General features: G+C 34.7%; 2 protein-coding genes across 6 annotated transcripts in view; both read left to right on the top strand.

The window, feature by feature from the left end:
* LOC104780582 (ABC transporter A family member 4-like) overlaps positions 1–2,949 on the top strand; it is a 5,801-nt gene extending 2,852 nt beyond the window's left edge. Inside the window, exons 8-17 of one of the 2 annotated variants that reach the window (XM_019244659.1) lie at positions 7–63; positions 144–306; positions 410–535; positions 635–718; positions 813–1,150; positions 1,242–1,445; positions 1,691–1,800; positions 1,892–1,976; positions 2,050–2,178; positions 2,296–2,949. In XM_019244659.1, the coding sequence (XP_019100204.1) occupies positions 7–63; positions 144–306; positions 410–535; positions 635–718; positions 813–1,150; positions 1,242–1,445; positions 1,691–1,800; positions 1,892–1,976; positions 2,050–2,178; positions 2,296–2,790 (1,791 nt within the window). In that variant the 3' untranslated portion in view covers positions 2,791–2,949. The remainder of the gene's footprint in view (positions 1–6; positions 64–143; positions 307–409; positions 536–634; positions 719–812; positions 1,151–1,241; positions 1,446–1,690; positions 1,801–1,891; positions 1,977–2,049; positions 2,179–2,295) is intronic. The other variant, XM_019244658.1, reaches the window with a different exon arrangement.
* On the top strand, positions 3,621–8,916 carry LOC104780583 (ABC transporter A family member 6-like). Of its 4 annotated transcripts, none has more exons than XM_010505084.1 (16): positions 3,621–3,692; positions 3,777–4,146; positions 4,230–4,316; positions 4,424–4,558; positions 5,047–5,166; positions 5,260–5,384; positions 5,480–5,638; positions 5,823–5,985; positions 6,074–6,199; positions 6,292–6,375; positions 6,465–6,805; positions 6,885–7,085; positions 7,203–7,312; positions 7,513–7,597; positions 7,669–7,797; positions 8,254–8,916. In XM_010505084.1, the coding sequence occupies exons 1-16, from the start codon at positions 3,621–3,623 to the stop codon at positions 8,734–8,736; spliced, it is 2,790 nt and encodes a 929-aa protein (XP_010503386.1). In that variant the 3' UTR covers positions 8,737–8,916. The 4 variants fall into 4 exon arrangements, with proteins under 4 accessions (XP_010503386.1, XP_010503385.1, XP_010503387.1 ...); XM_010505083.1 differs by having other exon boundaries at positions 4,230–4,312; positions 4,411–4,558; XM_010505085.1 differs by having other exon boundaries at positions 3,777–4,142; positions 4,241–4,312; positions 4,411–4,558.

Genomic DNA, 14,303 nt, shown 5'->3' on the forward strand with positions numbered 1-14,303 from the left:
GTTGACATAGCATCTGTCATTGGTCCCGTTTTCTTAACATGGGTTATTGTTCTTTTATTCCCTGTAAGTTTGTTTTCATTAGAATGCTTCATTCAGTTCTTGGATCAAAGGGATTTTAATAGTTAGAAGCATTTTCTATGCAGGTGATCTTGAACTCATTGGTGTATGAGAAGCAGCAACGTCTACGAATTATAATGAAAATGCATGGCCTAGGAGATGGTCCATATTGGATGATAACCTACGCCTATTTTCTAGTCATATCTACGTTATACATTATATGCTTGATGGTATTTGGCTCAGCAATAGGTATTTAATTTGTATCGTTACTACTATATTTTAATGTTAATATTTTCTTATCTTGTTATACAAAGTTCAACGCTTTTTTGAGAGTTATTATTGTATGTTACAGGACTAAAGATCTTCCGGTTTAATGACTACAGCATCCAGTTCGTTTTCTATTTTCTCTGCATTAATCTACAAATCTCCCTTGCTTTTTTAGTATCTTCAGTATTTTCAAAGGTTAAGACAGCATCAGGTATTAATTAAAGTATCACTATAACTAAAGGTGCTAATAACATGATAAAGGTACTTTTAATTATAAGAAACACTTTCTTGTTTTATGGCTCAACTGTAGTTGTTGCTTACCTATATGTGTTTGGATCCGGGCTCTTGGGCGGGTCTCTCTTCCAGTTTTTGTTGGAAGGTTTATCGTTTCCAAGTAAGTTATATATCAAGAACAACTTAAAGAAGATTTATATATTCTCAAAAACTGACCATTGCACAATGCTGATATAATGTATACTTTTTATCAGGACGCTGGATTTTGGTCATGGAGTTGTATCCGGGCTTCTCTTTATACCGTGGGTTGTATGAGTTCTCTGTGTATGCTATTAAGAGAAACTTGAATGGGAGTGATGGAATGAAGTGGAAACATTTCAGTTATAGTGCAATGGATGAAGTTTTCTACATCATTATCGTTGAGTGGTTTCTCACACTCATTGCAGCATACTATATCGACCAAGTTTCTTCATCCGGGAAAGACCCTTTTTTATTTCTAAAAAAAGTTTTCAAGAAACCTCCTTCTCCTCAAAGGCAGAGACATGGGTCTACTGTTACCATAGACATGGAGAAACTAGATGTCGCTCAAGAGGTATTACAAAAATGATTCACAAATACATTTCATGTTCTTTGTTTTTTTCTAGTTTTTTCTCTTTTGATGAAAAGAAACTTGTTCTAATCAGAGTGAGAAAGTCAAGCAGTTAATGCTTGAGCCTTCCAGCACAAGCCATGCCATTGTATGCAACAACTTGAAAAAGGTGTATCCAGGCAGGGATGGGAATCCGCCAAAAATGGCAGTCCGGGGGTTATCTCTGGCAGTGCCTTCAGGAGAATGCTTTGGCATGTTAGGGCCCAATGGTGCTGGCAAGACATCCTTCATCAATATGGTAAGTACACAAATGGATAGAGAATTATGTGTACTTACTTAGCTTCTTATACAAATTATCACTCCTGAATAATACAAGTTGTACTCTATATATATTTTTGTGAGTAGTTATAGTGTTGAAAAATTTATTGGTTTCTCACTTTGAACCAATTGAAAACGAGTGGCCATATGTCCATATCTCTTTTATAAGTTAGTGATTAATCATCTCCATTTCTGATGTGAAATATTCTAATACTTTTTTGGTAGATGACTGGGCTTGTGAAACCAACATCCGGAACAGCCCTTGTCCAAAGTTTGGACATATGCCAGGATATGGACAGAGTATACAATAGCATGGGTGTATGCCCACAACACGAGTACGTAAACTATATTCTTGAAAACATCTGAACTTATTCCAGTCTATATAGCTAATTGTCGTCATTCTTTTGTTTTTTGTGTGTACTGCAGCTTGCTTTGGGAAACGCTGACAGGAAGGGAACATCTGCTCTTTTACGGACGGCTTAAGAATCTTAAAGGCTCTAACCTACACCAAGTATGTTATCAATCTTACTTTTTCCTATATTACCCCAAAAGTATTTAAACGTTACTTCATGGTTATTAATTAGGCTGTAGAAGAGTCTCTTAAGAGTGTGAACCTATTTCGCGGAGGATTTGCTGATAAACCTGCTGAGAGATATAGTGGAGGCATGAAAAGGCGGCTAAGCGTAGCCATTTCACTTATTGGGAGCCCTAAGGTACACCATTGTCTCTTACTGATGTACTGAAAAAAAACTTATAGAGATAACCCTTATTTCATGTGATCTAGAGAGCTTTAACATATCCATTTTTATATGTGTTTTTATTTTTAAAAGGTGGTTTATATGGATGAGCCAAGCACAGGACTTGATCCAGCTTCAAGAAGGAGCCTATGGGCAGCCATCAAATCCGCAAAAAAAGCTACTGCGATAATCCTCACTACACATTCAATGGAAGAAGCAGAGTTTCTTTGTGACCGATTGGGAATTTTTGTAGACGGAAGGTTACAATGCATAGGGAATCCAAAAGAGCTAAAAGGAAGGTATGGTGGATCTTATGTGTTTACAATGACAACATCATCAGAACATGAGAAAGATGTGGAAATGTTGGTTCAAGATGTTTCTACAAACGCCAAGAAGATATATCACATCGCAGGGACACAAAAGTTTGAGATCCCAAAAGAAGAAGTTCGGATCTCAGAAGTGTTCCAAGCGGTGGAGAAGGCAAAGGGAAATTTCAAGGTGTTTGCTTGGGGGCTTGCGGACACAACTCTTGAAGATGTTTTCATTAAGGTTGCTAGAACTTCTCAGGGCGTTAATGTCTTCTCTTGAATCTTTCTAAGATTATTATTTTTACATGTAATAAAATCGGACATGCATAGGTATGGTTCATGTACATGGTTGGTAAATGACAGTAGACTGGAAATTTGTGAATTTCTCGATTATATATGTAAAAACAAATTTTTCTTTAGTAAACTGTTGCTAAATCAATTTGGGCTCACATGTGAATAATGACGTTGATACATGAAAAAACTATGCCTATATGAATTTTGTAAATTGTGGCTATATAAATATTTGGTTCACTCTTCATAAAGCCATAATTAATAAATTCACAAAAGTCTGCTAACGGTTTGTCATCACAACGAGTAGTTCTCACTCACAGTACTTGTTTAACTTTGGACACTCAAAGCATTGTTTAACTTTGGACACTACTTAACGTTAGCGATCAATGTCGTTCCAACGAACATGCCCTATATAGTCAACGAAATTATCCGACAATATCCTTTAGATTCGTGAGATATATGTATTTATCATCACGTTACGTGTGATATGTACTGAGACGAGAGCACGTTTGCCCAAAATGGAATAATAGTTATCGTTATGAATTATTTAAGTAGAAAGAAAACAACTCAACCTTCACACATGTCGGTTGAAGATTTTTTTTAATAATTGGTCGTGCCGTCGTGGGATCGCTCCTTTCCTTTGCAACCTTCGTTTGGCCAACACAAATGCTAAGTAACAAATTATGAAGACAAAGTTAATGGCCTTAACCACTTTATAATTTGCAAGTGTAAATAAAAGCGTCTCACTTGGATCTTATTGTGAATATTTTTTTTTTTTTTTTGTTGGTATCAATCTAATTCTGATACCAAGACTCGTCAATGGCAAAACCTGTTGCAGCCAGTTTCTTGACGCAGGCCAATGCCTTGTTCAAGAAAAACTTAACTTATCAGGTTTGGCCAAACACTACATGTGTTATATTATCTATATATGGAAAATGTAATTATATTTTATGTATCTTCTTTCCATTGGTGTAGAAACGAAACATATGGAGCAACGTCCGGCTGATCGTGATCCCCTTGTACCTCTGTGTGATTCTAGTGTGCATTCAAGCACTGTTCGATGCACTGGTTAATAACTCTGCTGATAATCAATGTGGTTGTCGATGCATAGACGACAAAAATGGAGATGGCAAATGCGAAATAAGGAGTTGCGGTTTACAATTTTCATCTCAAAACCAAGCAGTCTTTTGTGCCTTCCCTAACCCTCCACCATTGCTCCCGTTGTTACATATTCCTCATCCTGAGACTCGTTCTGTTGATCCTGCCCGTCGTGACTCGTGCAAACGAACAGGATCTTGTCCTGTGACCATACTTGTTACTGGGAATAACCATTCCCTAGGAGCAAGTATAATCTCCCTCTTCTAATTTGTTCGATATGATCTATACAATATTGTTGTTTCGTCTCGAACTAAACTTCACTTTTTTTAGCTTTATCTGAGAATCTGCTCAGTACTTCTTTCACGGTCAACTCCTCTGACCTTTTCTTGCGTAATCTTGCCTATACTGTTTTGGCAAGTTCTTCTCTATTTGTGTTCTTGTTGTTTCCATTATCATCATCAAGTCTCTCTCTATCTCTCCAGACTTATCTCATGAATATTTATATTTTCAGGGCACAACATCAGCGACAGACTACACCAATTATCGTGATCCAGGAATTTACTCAGATCTTCCCATCTTCAGCATCCAACCTCAATGCATCCCAGCCACTACATTGCCATCCTTCTCATTCCAACAACCACCTCTCGAGTTTCAGAAAGGTATTAGGTTCACTAAATTATGTGTTATACTTCAACGGCAGATTAGATGCTAAGAATTTTGTAAAGAGTACATTTGATTTATGATAAAACCAAAAAAAAAAAAAATACACAACTGTTTAGGATGTAGTTTTGAGGGGCAGAGTTTAGTATTTAGAATTTAGGATTTAATTTTGAAACATGCAGTGTACTATAATATTATTCTCAAATCACAATTGACATTTTTTTAATTTTGTAGTTTAATTACATAATTGCAATCTATAATAAAATAAAATAAAAATTAAAACACAGTTAAAAGAAATTTGCTAGAAAATGGTTCAAGATAGCAAACAAGGGAATATGGTTAAATCATAGGGTTCTACGAGAGACTACGATGATACTCAATGAATAATTTGTATAGCCTTCAAACAAGAGAATACGGTTAAATCAAACGGTCTACGGTGATACTCCTCATCCAGCCGATGAACTTAATGGTTAATGTGTCAAAACAGAGGTGAGATGCGTTCAAGGATTGAGTCTCTGGAGAAATAACTCCATAGAGGTCAACGATGAGATCTTCAAGCGCTATCTTCAAGGAAATCATGAAGAGATCGTCAATGAGGTCGCTTCAGGTTTATTCCGCTTGTCTTATCATTCGTCTCTGTTTTACGTACAGTATGTGCAACTTCTGACTCTTTTTTTTTTGTTTTTTTTGGTTTTACTAGCATATGATCTCTTGGACACCGATAGGAGCAACTTCAATGTGACCATTTGGTATTACACTACATACAAGGGAGATTTGCAAGATTGGCGTGTAAAGTATGTCCGAGTTCCTCGCTCAGTCAATTTGGTAAGAAATTAAGTGTTTGTATGTTAGTAAATTAAGTGTTGTATAGAACTGGTCTTTTGTTCAAACCCATTCATAGACTCTGTTAAAAATTGCAGGTTTCAAATGCTTATCTTGAGTTTTTGAAAGGCTCAGGGACAAAGATGTTATTCGATTTTGTGAAAGAAATGCCAAAACAAGAAACTAGGCTTCGCATGGACATGGCGTCTCTCGTTGGCCCCATTTTCTTCTCATGGGTTATTCTTCTTCTGTTCCCTGTAAGTTCGTTTCAAGTGGACTGCTTCTTATTCTTATAAGTATATGATGATCTCCAAAACTCTGAAGTAATTTTCCATTATGAACCATTATGCTCTGCTTCCTAGTTGAAAAAATAATGAACCTGCCTATAACTTTATGGTTAATAGACATTTTCAATAGTTATAAGAGACATTTTGTATGCAGGTGATCTTGAACTCATTGGTGTATGAGAAGCAGCAACGTCTCAGAATCATAATGAAAATGCACGGGCTAGGAGATGCTTCATATTGGATGATTTCCTACGCTTATTTTCTCGCAATATCGACGTTATACATTGTATGCTTGATGATATTTGGGTCAGCAATAGGTACTGAATGAATCATTGCCATATCTTATGTTAATATTTTCTTATGTATTCAAATAGAACAAAGTTTTAAAGCTATAGTTTCTTGCAGGACTTAAATTCTTCCGGTTCAATGACTACAGTATCCAATTCATTTTCTATTTTCTTTATATAAATCTGCAAATCTCCATTGCCTTTCTAGTTTCCTCAGCATTTTCAAAGGCTGTGACAGCATCAGGTAATAAAGTTACATTTTCTATTTTTAAATTTGGTCGAGAACATGTTGGGGTGTTAAGAGAAACATTTTTTGCTCTGTTACCCAAACTGTAGTTGCTGCATACATATATGTGTTCGGATCTGGGCTATTAGGCGCGTTCCTCTTCCAGTTTCTGGTGGAAGGTTTACCGTTTCCTAGTAAGTTATCAAAAGAACAACTTGAAGATGACATATTCTAAACACTGTACAGTGCTACTATATATGTATACTCTTTTACTTTTTACCAGGACGCTGGCTTTTTGTCTTGGAGTTGTATCCGGGCTTCTCTTTATACCGTGGGTTGTATGAATTCTCACAGTACGCTTTCCAGAGAAACTTGAATGGAAGGGATGGGATGAAGTGGAAACATTTCAGAGGTAGTGCAATGGATGAAGTTTTCTCCATCATTATCATTGAGTGGTTTCTCGCTCTCATTGTAACATACTATATGAACCGAGTTTCTTCAACCGCGAAAGATCCTATTGTATTCTTGGAGAACGCCTTCAAGAAATCTCTTTCTCCACAAAAGCTTAGCTTACAAAAACAAGGGTCTTCTGTATCCGTGGAGAACCTAGATGTCCTTCAGGAGGTATTGCAAAAGAATTATACACAACTCATTCCATGTGTTTTCCGTTTTTTTTTTATAAGAAAATATATGTTCAAATCAGAGAGAAAAAGTCGAGCAGTTGATGCTTGAGCCGAATACAAGCCATGCTATTGTATGTGACAACCTGAAGAAGGTGTATCATGGTAGGGATGGGAACCCACCTAAATTGGCAATTAGTGGATTATCTCTCGCTCTGACTTCAGGTGAATGCTTCGGCATGTTAGGTCCGAATGGTGCCGGAAAGACCTCGTTCATTAATATGGTCAGTACCCAAAGGGATAGATACAAATCTTGTGTGCTTAGCTTTTGACTGAAAAATGTTTGTTTAGCAACTCCTACGTAACAAAACATTGTACTGCTTTTTCTTTTGGTCGGCTAGATGACTGGACTTGTGAAACCAACTTCAGGGTCAGCTTTTGTCCGAGGTTTGGACATATGCAAGGATATGGACAAAGTTTACACCAGCATGGGTGTTTGCCCACAACATGAGTAAGTAATTAAATTCTTGGGAACATTTTTTTTGTTGAAGATTTACTAAGTTTGTTTTCCAAGTCAATATAATTTATATGAGTGCAATGATTCATGTCCCTTGAATATTATTTTAGGTCTCATCAAATTTCTGATGAGGGTCTCCTAACAATCATATAGTCAATTTATTGTTCTACCTTGTATTGTTTGTCATTTACCAGCTTGCTCTGGGAAACATTGACAGGGAGAGAACATCTTTTCTTTTACGGAAGACTTAAGAATCTCAAAGGCCCTGATCTCAACCAAGTATGTTATCAATCTTACTTTATCAAATATATTAATGCAAGAGTATCAAATCTTCAATTCATGGTTATTAGGCTGTAGAAGAGTCTCTTAAGAGTGTGAACCTATTTCACGGAGGAGTTGCTGATACACCTGCTGGGAAATACAGTGGAGGAATGAAAAGGCGGCTAAGTGTAGCCATTTCACTTATGGGAAGTCCTAAGGTACACCACTGCGTCTTACTCATATGCTAAAAACATACTGANTTGCTCTGGGAAACACTGACAGGGAGAGAACATCTTTTCTTTTACGGAAGACTTAAGAATCTCAAAGGCCCTGATCTCAACCAAGTATGTTATCAATCTTACTTTATCAAATATATTAATGCAAGAGTATCAAATCTTCAATTCATGGTTATTAGGCTGTAGAAGAGTCTCTTAAGAGTGTGAACCTATTTCACGGAGGAGTTGCTGATACACCTGCTGGGAAATACAGTGGAGGAATGAAAAGGCGGCTAAGTGTAGCCATTTCACTTATGGGAAGTCCTAAGGTACACCACTGCGTCTTACTCATATGCTAAAAACATACTGATAAACCTTATTTGCATTTAGAGAGCTAAAGTTTTTCAAGCTTTTAACATATCCATTTTTCCATTTGGTTTATATCTTTTTAAATAAAAGGTGGTTTATATGGATGAGCCAAGCACAGGACTTGATCCAGCTTCAAGAAGGAGTCTATGGAAAGCCATCAAATCCGCAAAACAACACACTGCGATAATCCTCACTACACATTCAATGGAAGAAGCAGAGTTTCTTTGTGACCGATTAGGGATTTTTGTTGATGGAAGTTTACAATGCATAGGGAACCCAAAAGAGCTGAAGGGCAGGTATGGTGGATCATGTGTGTTAACAATGACAACATCAGCAGAACATGAGAAAGATGTGGAGTTGTTGGTTCAAGATGTTTCCCCAAATGCAAAGAAGATATATCAGATCGCAGGAACTCAGAAGTTTGAGCTCCCAAAGGAGGAGGTTCGGATCTCGGAAGTGTTTCAGGCGGTGGAGAAGGCTAAGGGCAATTTCAAGGTGTTTGCTTGGGGAATTGCGGACACAACTCTTGAAGATGTTTTCATCAAGGTTGCTAAAACTGGTCAGGCGTTTTAATGTCTTCTCTTGAATCTTCTTAAGAATATCATTTTTACATATTCAACGTCGATATTTGATTGTTCATATTTGATAAAATTGGCCATGCATAGGTTTGATTTATGTACATTGTTGGCAAATGAAAATAGGCTGCAAGTTTGTGAATTTCCCTGAGGTTTTTTATAACTTGTTTATTTGAGGGATGATTTATGGAGAACAATTTTTTTTTTTTTAATGTAAACTGTGGCTATACAATGTCAATTGTAATAATATGTTATTTTTAAATTTACCTTTTAATTAGATCCTAAATGTATATGTTTTTAAGGTTCACAATTTAAACTTTGTAATAATTCTATAATATTATTATGGGCAATTGACAAAAATAGCACCATTTTTAGTTTTTCTTCCACAATTAGCACATGGTTTCAAATGTTCCAAAACTAGCACAAATTTATATATCCTTAATTTTGGAATAAACTAAATTATTAATAAAATTAAAGTTTATTTTGTTTCTTCTTAGCCTCTACCAACACGATTCATCCCGTACCCAGATCTCAATTTGAACACCACCTACGAATCCATCACTGGACACGAAAAGGTTTTGAAACCATTAAATCCGAATAGTGAAGGAATCCCTGAGATTTTTCAACTACGGAGAGAATCATGTTGTGATTTACATGACGTAGTTGTGTGGCGTGCGGCGGACGATGGAGTCGTGTACTACCGTGAGAGCTGCGATTGAGAACTTTGGCGTGGTGGTATGTGAGAGAGATGTGTCAATGGATGGAGATTCAAAGAAGAGCTTCAAAATCTAATGGACCGAGAAAGAGACAATAGTGGTGATGTTTCGCCGGCAGCAAGGGTGTTGTGGTCAAGGTTTTTGTGAAAGAGAAATACATTGGTGGAGGAGAGGAAGTGATGAGTTTTGTGGAAGAAAAATTATTCCCAGAAAAACCATTGTTGCAGTTTGAAATTTGCTTTTCAGACTATGAAAGAGAATCCTCTTCTAGGTCCTTCTTTTTTGATGTGGGTAACCATAAAGATCTCATCTTTTCCTATTCCCAGAAAGATTCCAATTTTTTAACTTTGGCCGTTCAATTTGTGTGTTTCTTAGTTTTGAAATTGTTCAAATTTGTGATGGGTTATTTTGAACAAAGCTACTCTTTTCTAACTTTTTGGGGATGAGTTAAAAATTTACGAGTGTGTGTGTGTGTGTTTTTTATACAAGATTGGAGAAGATGTGGGCTTTCGATGTATCAATGGTGCTTCATAAACACCATGTGTGGCGTTTGTTTACTTGTGATGTTGTAGTGGTCAAGATGGGGGCTTTAGATATATCAAATGTTGTATGGTGTTTGTTTTCATTGGGATTTTGGATAATAAAGCTAATTTGGATGGTTTTCACCATAAAACTTGTTTTAAAACATACCCAAAAAGGTTTTGTATTAAATATTTGGATTGGTAGCTACATCTTCATCGGTAAACATATAAAAATGTTCTCAATCAAACATTCAAGAAGGATTACAAGAAATTTAGAAATGATTTCTTAAATTTAAGGAAGACTTTCATTAAAAGGAAAAAAACAAAAAGAAGGAGCATACACGCCACCATATTGAGTTTTGTAGATAGCTCGCATAATCCCTTCTCATGTTCTTGTAACTTGAAAAATCAGCACCCAACATCCATCGTCCAACACTCCTCGGAAATTTAGGAAGGAATCCACGAAATTCAGGAAATATTTCTTGGACTTCAGGATGACCTTCATAAAAAGCGAATGATGTTTGTTATGATTGAGAAAGCGACATTATTAGTTGAATTAAGGTTGTAATAGATACAAATCCTAACTTATACCTAATGTTTTGTAATGCTATAGTTTTCAGATGAGATTTAGTTTTGATTTTGTTGTTGTTGTTGTTTCTTCTGTTCAAAGTTCTCTGTTTTATTGTCTTGTTGGTAAAATTAGTGATTGTTGTTAATTTGCTGGAACATTAGAACAAGTTCAGTTTCAACTTGTGACTGAAAATGGTCAACATTCTTCATCCCAATGCATGTTAACGGAAGCAGGAAATTGGAGTCACCACCATGCTGGAGACTTTGAAAATCCTCTAAATTATTGTTATGTAGTATTAGTATCTCTTATGTTCATAGCATTAGATTTGTTTTAAGTGCTATTAACAAGGATCTTTACTCTGTTTTTCCTTCTTGTTTAAGTTCTATGTATTTTTTAGAATCCTTTCTGATTTCTTGCAACTTGAAAAACCAGCATCCAACAACACTTTCCACGAAAATTAAGAAGGATTTGACGAAATTTAAGAAAGCGTCATTAAACTTTAGGATGACCTTCATAAAAAAATTAGAACTTAAGGATGACCTTCCTAAAAAGTCTGGATATTGTTAAATGATATCATTACCTCTCACTAATAGAGTAATCTTTCACATATTGAGGCAAAACACCGAAAAACACATTTATTTAAATTTTAGGAAGGATTCAATAATATTTATGAAGAAAACCTTAAACTTCATGATAGCCTTCATAAAATATTTAGGAAGACACAAAATCAAATTTTAAATCTTTCATATATAGATAAAATATCATGATGTGCACAAAATAAAATCAAATATCACTCACCAAATAGAGTAATATGTGATACATAATGGCAAAACATAAATTAAAAGATCCAAAAACTCATTTCTTTAGATTTAGGAAGGATTTCACGATGTCTAGGAAGACGTTCTTGAAATTTAGGATTTTTTTCCTAAATATTCAGAAACCCCAAAAATGACGATGATCATAACCAGAAGATCATCCCCCGTTGTACTCCGCATCATCAACACTACTAGCCAACTCCATCATTGACGAAGTACAAGCCGAAAAAGCCGAAGACATCAATATCGAAGACGAAGACAAACTTTCGTACTCTTTACCAACTGCTTTGTTATCAATGACATTATATCAAACACTTGGTATGCAACAACTTTGGTGTCCATATAGGAGAGAGTAGCACTCAAATACACATTTCAGCTTCAAGATTACCCATGATTTTCCATTTCATTCGCAGTTCAGATTCCAATACCCAACAATTCAAGCCAATACTCATAATCAGATTTCATTCATATCCAACAGTTCCCAACAATTTCAATACCCAAACATTGGTTTAGCTCTGAGACCACCACTCTTAATCAAACATACATATCGTAGAAGAATTTCTTATGGAATCTCAAAGAAGGTTCTGGCTGAGAACAGAGTAACAAGGACCTCGCGTCTCCGTTACATGGTAACGACGTGGCTTCTCTGACCGATCTTTGTTCTCCTCAAAACTCTTCCATCTTCGTTCTTCTTTTTTCTTCTTCTTCCATCTTTGTTCCTCCTTAGCTTCTTCTTCTATCTTCGTTCTGCTTTTTCTTTTTCATCTTCTTTCAATAATCATCAGATCAGATTGACTGCAAATTAGTCTAATTTTTCAATTAAAAGCCATAAGAAACACGTCAGAAATCTCAAAATCTAAGATCAAATTTGATACATGAAGAAGAAGAAGAAGATCGGAAGCTTCACTTCAAGCATCATTGGAAGCTTTATGTAAGCTTTCAAAATTGTAAGTAACAAAATAATAATTAATTTTATTATTTAAGAAAAACTCATAATAATGCTAGTTTTGGAATATTTGAACTTATGTGCTAACTTTGGAAGAAAAACATAAATAAGTGCTATTTTAGGGTATTTCTCTATTATTATTTGCTGCGCAAAAAAAAAAATTGTAATTTTGGTTCAGCTGTTAAATTCATAGTCATTGATTGTGTTTGGTTATTTTAAACAACAATTTGTTGTTTGAAGGAGTTTTAACACAATATATATTTAGCATCTTGGTTGCTTATATATGAGTTATGGTCTTTCTTTCAGGTTTAAAGTTAACAAAAATTTTAAATTTAGAAATGTTCGTAAAAGTTTAAGAGCCTTTATCAAACAATTTTTTTTTTAATATTTCTCGAATTGAATTCTAAGTTTAGAGTGTTGCAACATATCACAATTCACAACCCTAGCTGGCGAAGAGCCGACATGCACTGCTGCAATGCAACTATGCAAGTGCTGAAGTGCGTATACGTTTTTTACCATGCAACTACTCTTTTTTGTAGCACAACAAATATATACATGTTCCATTTGGAAAATATGTTGGTCCATTTATATACCCTAATTATATAATGATTACAATATTTAGCTAGTTAGAAATGCATCTTTTAAATCTTATTATATAAAGTTGGGTTTTCAAAGTTTGTCATTAACAAGATTTTGACACGTGTCAAGTTATTAATCGGAGATTTTGACATATGTAAAAGTTAATATTTAATAGGAGGGATTTGAGATTATGACAAAAAACAAAAAAATTAATTAAACAATATTAATAATGTAAAAAGGTAATTATAAAAAATTACAAAAAATAAACGGTTTTAAAAAAAAAAATTATAAGGAAATTATATATTTCATAAAATTCAAAATTATAACATTATTTAATTATTTTTAATTTTAAGTTATTAATTCTACAAAAAAAAATAGAAAAGGGATTAAGGAAGATTACAGTTAATTATTAATTCTAAAAAATAAAAATACTCACTTCTATATAAACATAGATAGTCTCACATTTTCATTTAACAAAATAATTTATTAAAAATACTGCTTTAAAATTTGTTCCATTGGTAAAAAAGTTTTAATGAGAAGGTAAATGTTTCTTATTTTTTAAAACCAAAACTTTCTCCTACTTTCTCCTTTTCCGGTTTGGAATTGGTAAAATTAATATGTTGACCCAAAACAAAATGTAAGACTAATATATGCCTCTTGTTTTTCTAATACTGTATTTTAAATTTTATTGTAGTATTTTTAGATTGTTTTATTTAATTCATGAAACAACCCTTCTCATTCTTTTTAAAAAATAATACTCCTTCCGTTTCATAATATAGGATGTTTTAGAGGTTTTTCTTTGTTTCATAATATAAGATGTTTTCAACTTTTTAAGTAACTTTCAGATTATTTTTATATTTTCTTATTATTTATTTTATGCAGTCTTGTTTATGATTGGTTGTACTTTTTTAAAATAGTTATTTCTTAATCTGCGTGATTTCACTCAAAACATCTTATATTTTGAAACGGAGGGAGTAATAAATATTCTCTAGTGGTCCCATACCCACTAGCAACTAACATAAACATCAACAGCGGATGATAAAACAATTCCAACAATGACATAATCCAATAACCAATCAACTAAATAACAAAATCCAACATCCTACAATGTTCTATCAACTCAACTCTAGCAATCTAACAATAGCTAGACCACAATCAATCAAGCCTCTAAAACATCCTCTTCCTTATCGCTTTGATTCCACGATCACACTTTACCTTTACCTGCACCACAAACACAAATTGAGATGCATGAGTATTGTCATGAACAATCAGTGAGGCAATCCTCCCATCTACTGGGCTATACACACAAGCAACTGAGATTCCATTGTTAAGGCAAACAAACAAAACACAAATAACACATCAAACCAGGAAAAACAAGTGTCAGATAAGATTGGTGTCGACCAACACTAGGTCGGTG

Source organism: Camelina sativa, chromosome 4 (genome assembly GCF_000633955.1).
Source record: "Camelina sativa cultivar DH55 chromosome 4, Cs, whole genome shotgun sequence".
Taxonomy (NCBI): Eukaryota; Viridiplantae; Streptophyta; class Magnoliopsida; order Brassicales; family Brassicaceae; genus Camelina; species Camelina sativa.

What these genes read in the sequence shown, in the direction of transcription:
- LOC104780583 (XM_010505083.1), top strand. Translation starts at nt 3,621, where the DNA reads ATGGCAAAACCTGTTGCAGCCAGTTTCTTGACGCAGGCCAATGCCTTG. An exon ending in GGTGTTTGCCCACAACATGA is followed by an intron (nt 7,313 to 7,512) that starts GTAAGTAATTAA and finishes GTCATTTACCAG; the next exon opens with CTTGCTCTGGGAAACATTGA. An exon ending in AAGGCCCTGATCTCAACCAA is followed by an intron (nt 7,598 to 7,668) that starts GTATGTTATCAA and finishes CATGGTTATTAG; the next exon opens with GCTGTAGAAGAGTCTCTTAA.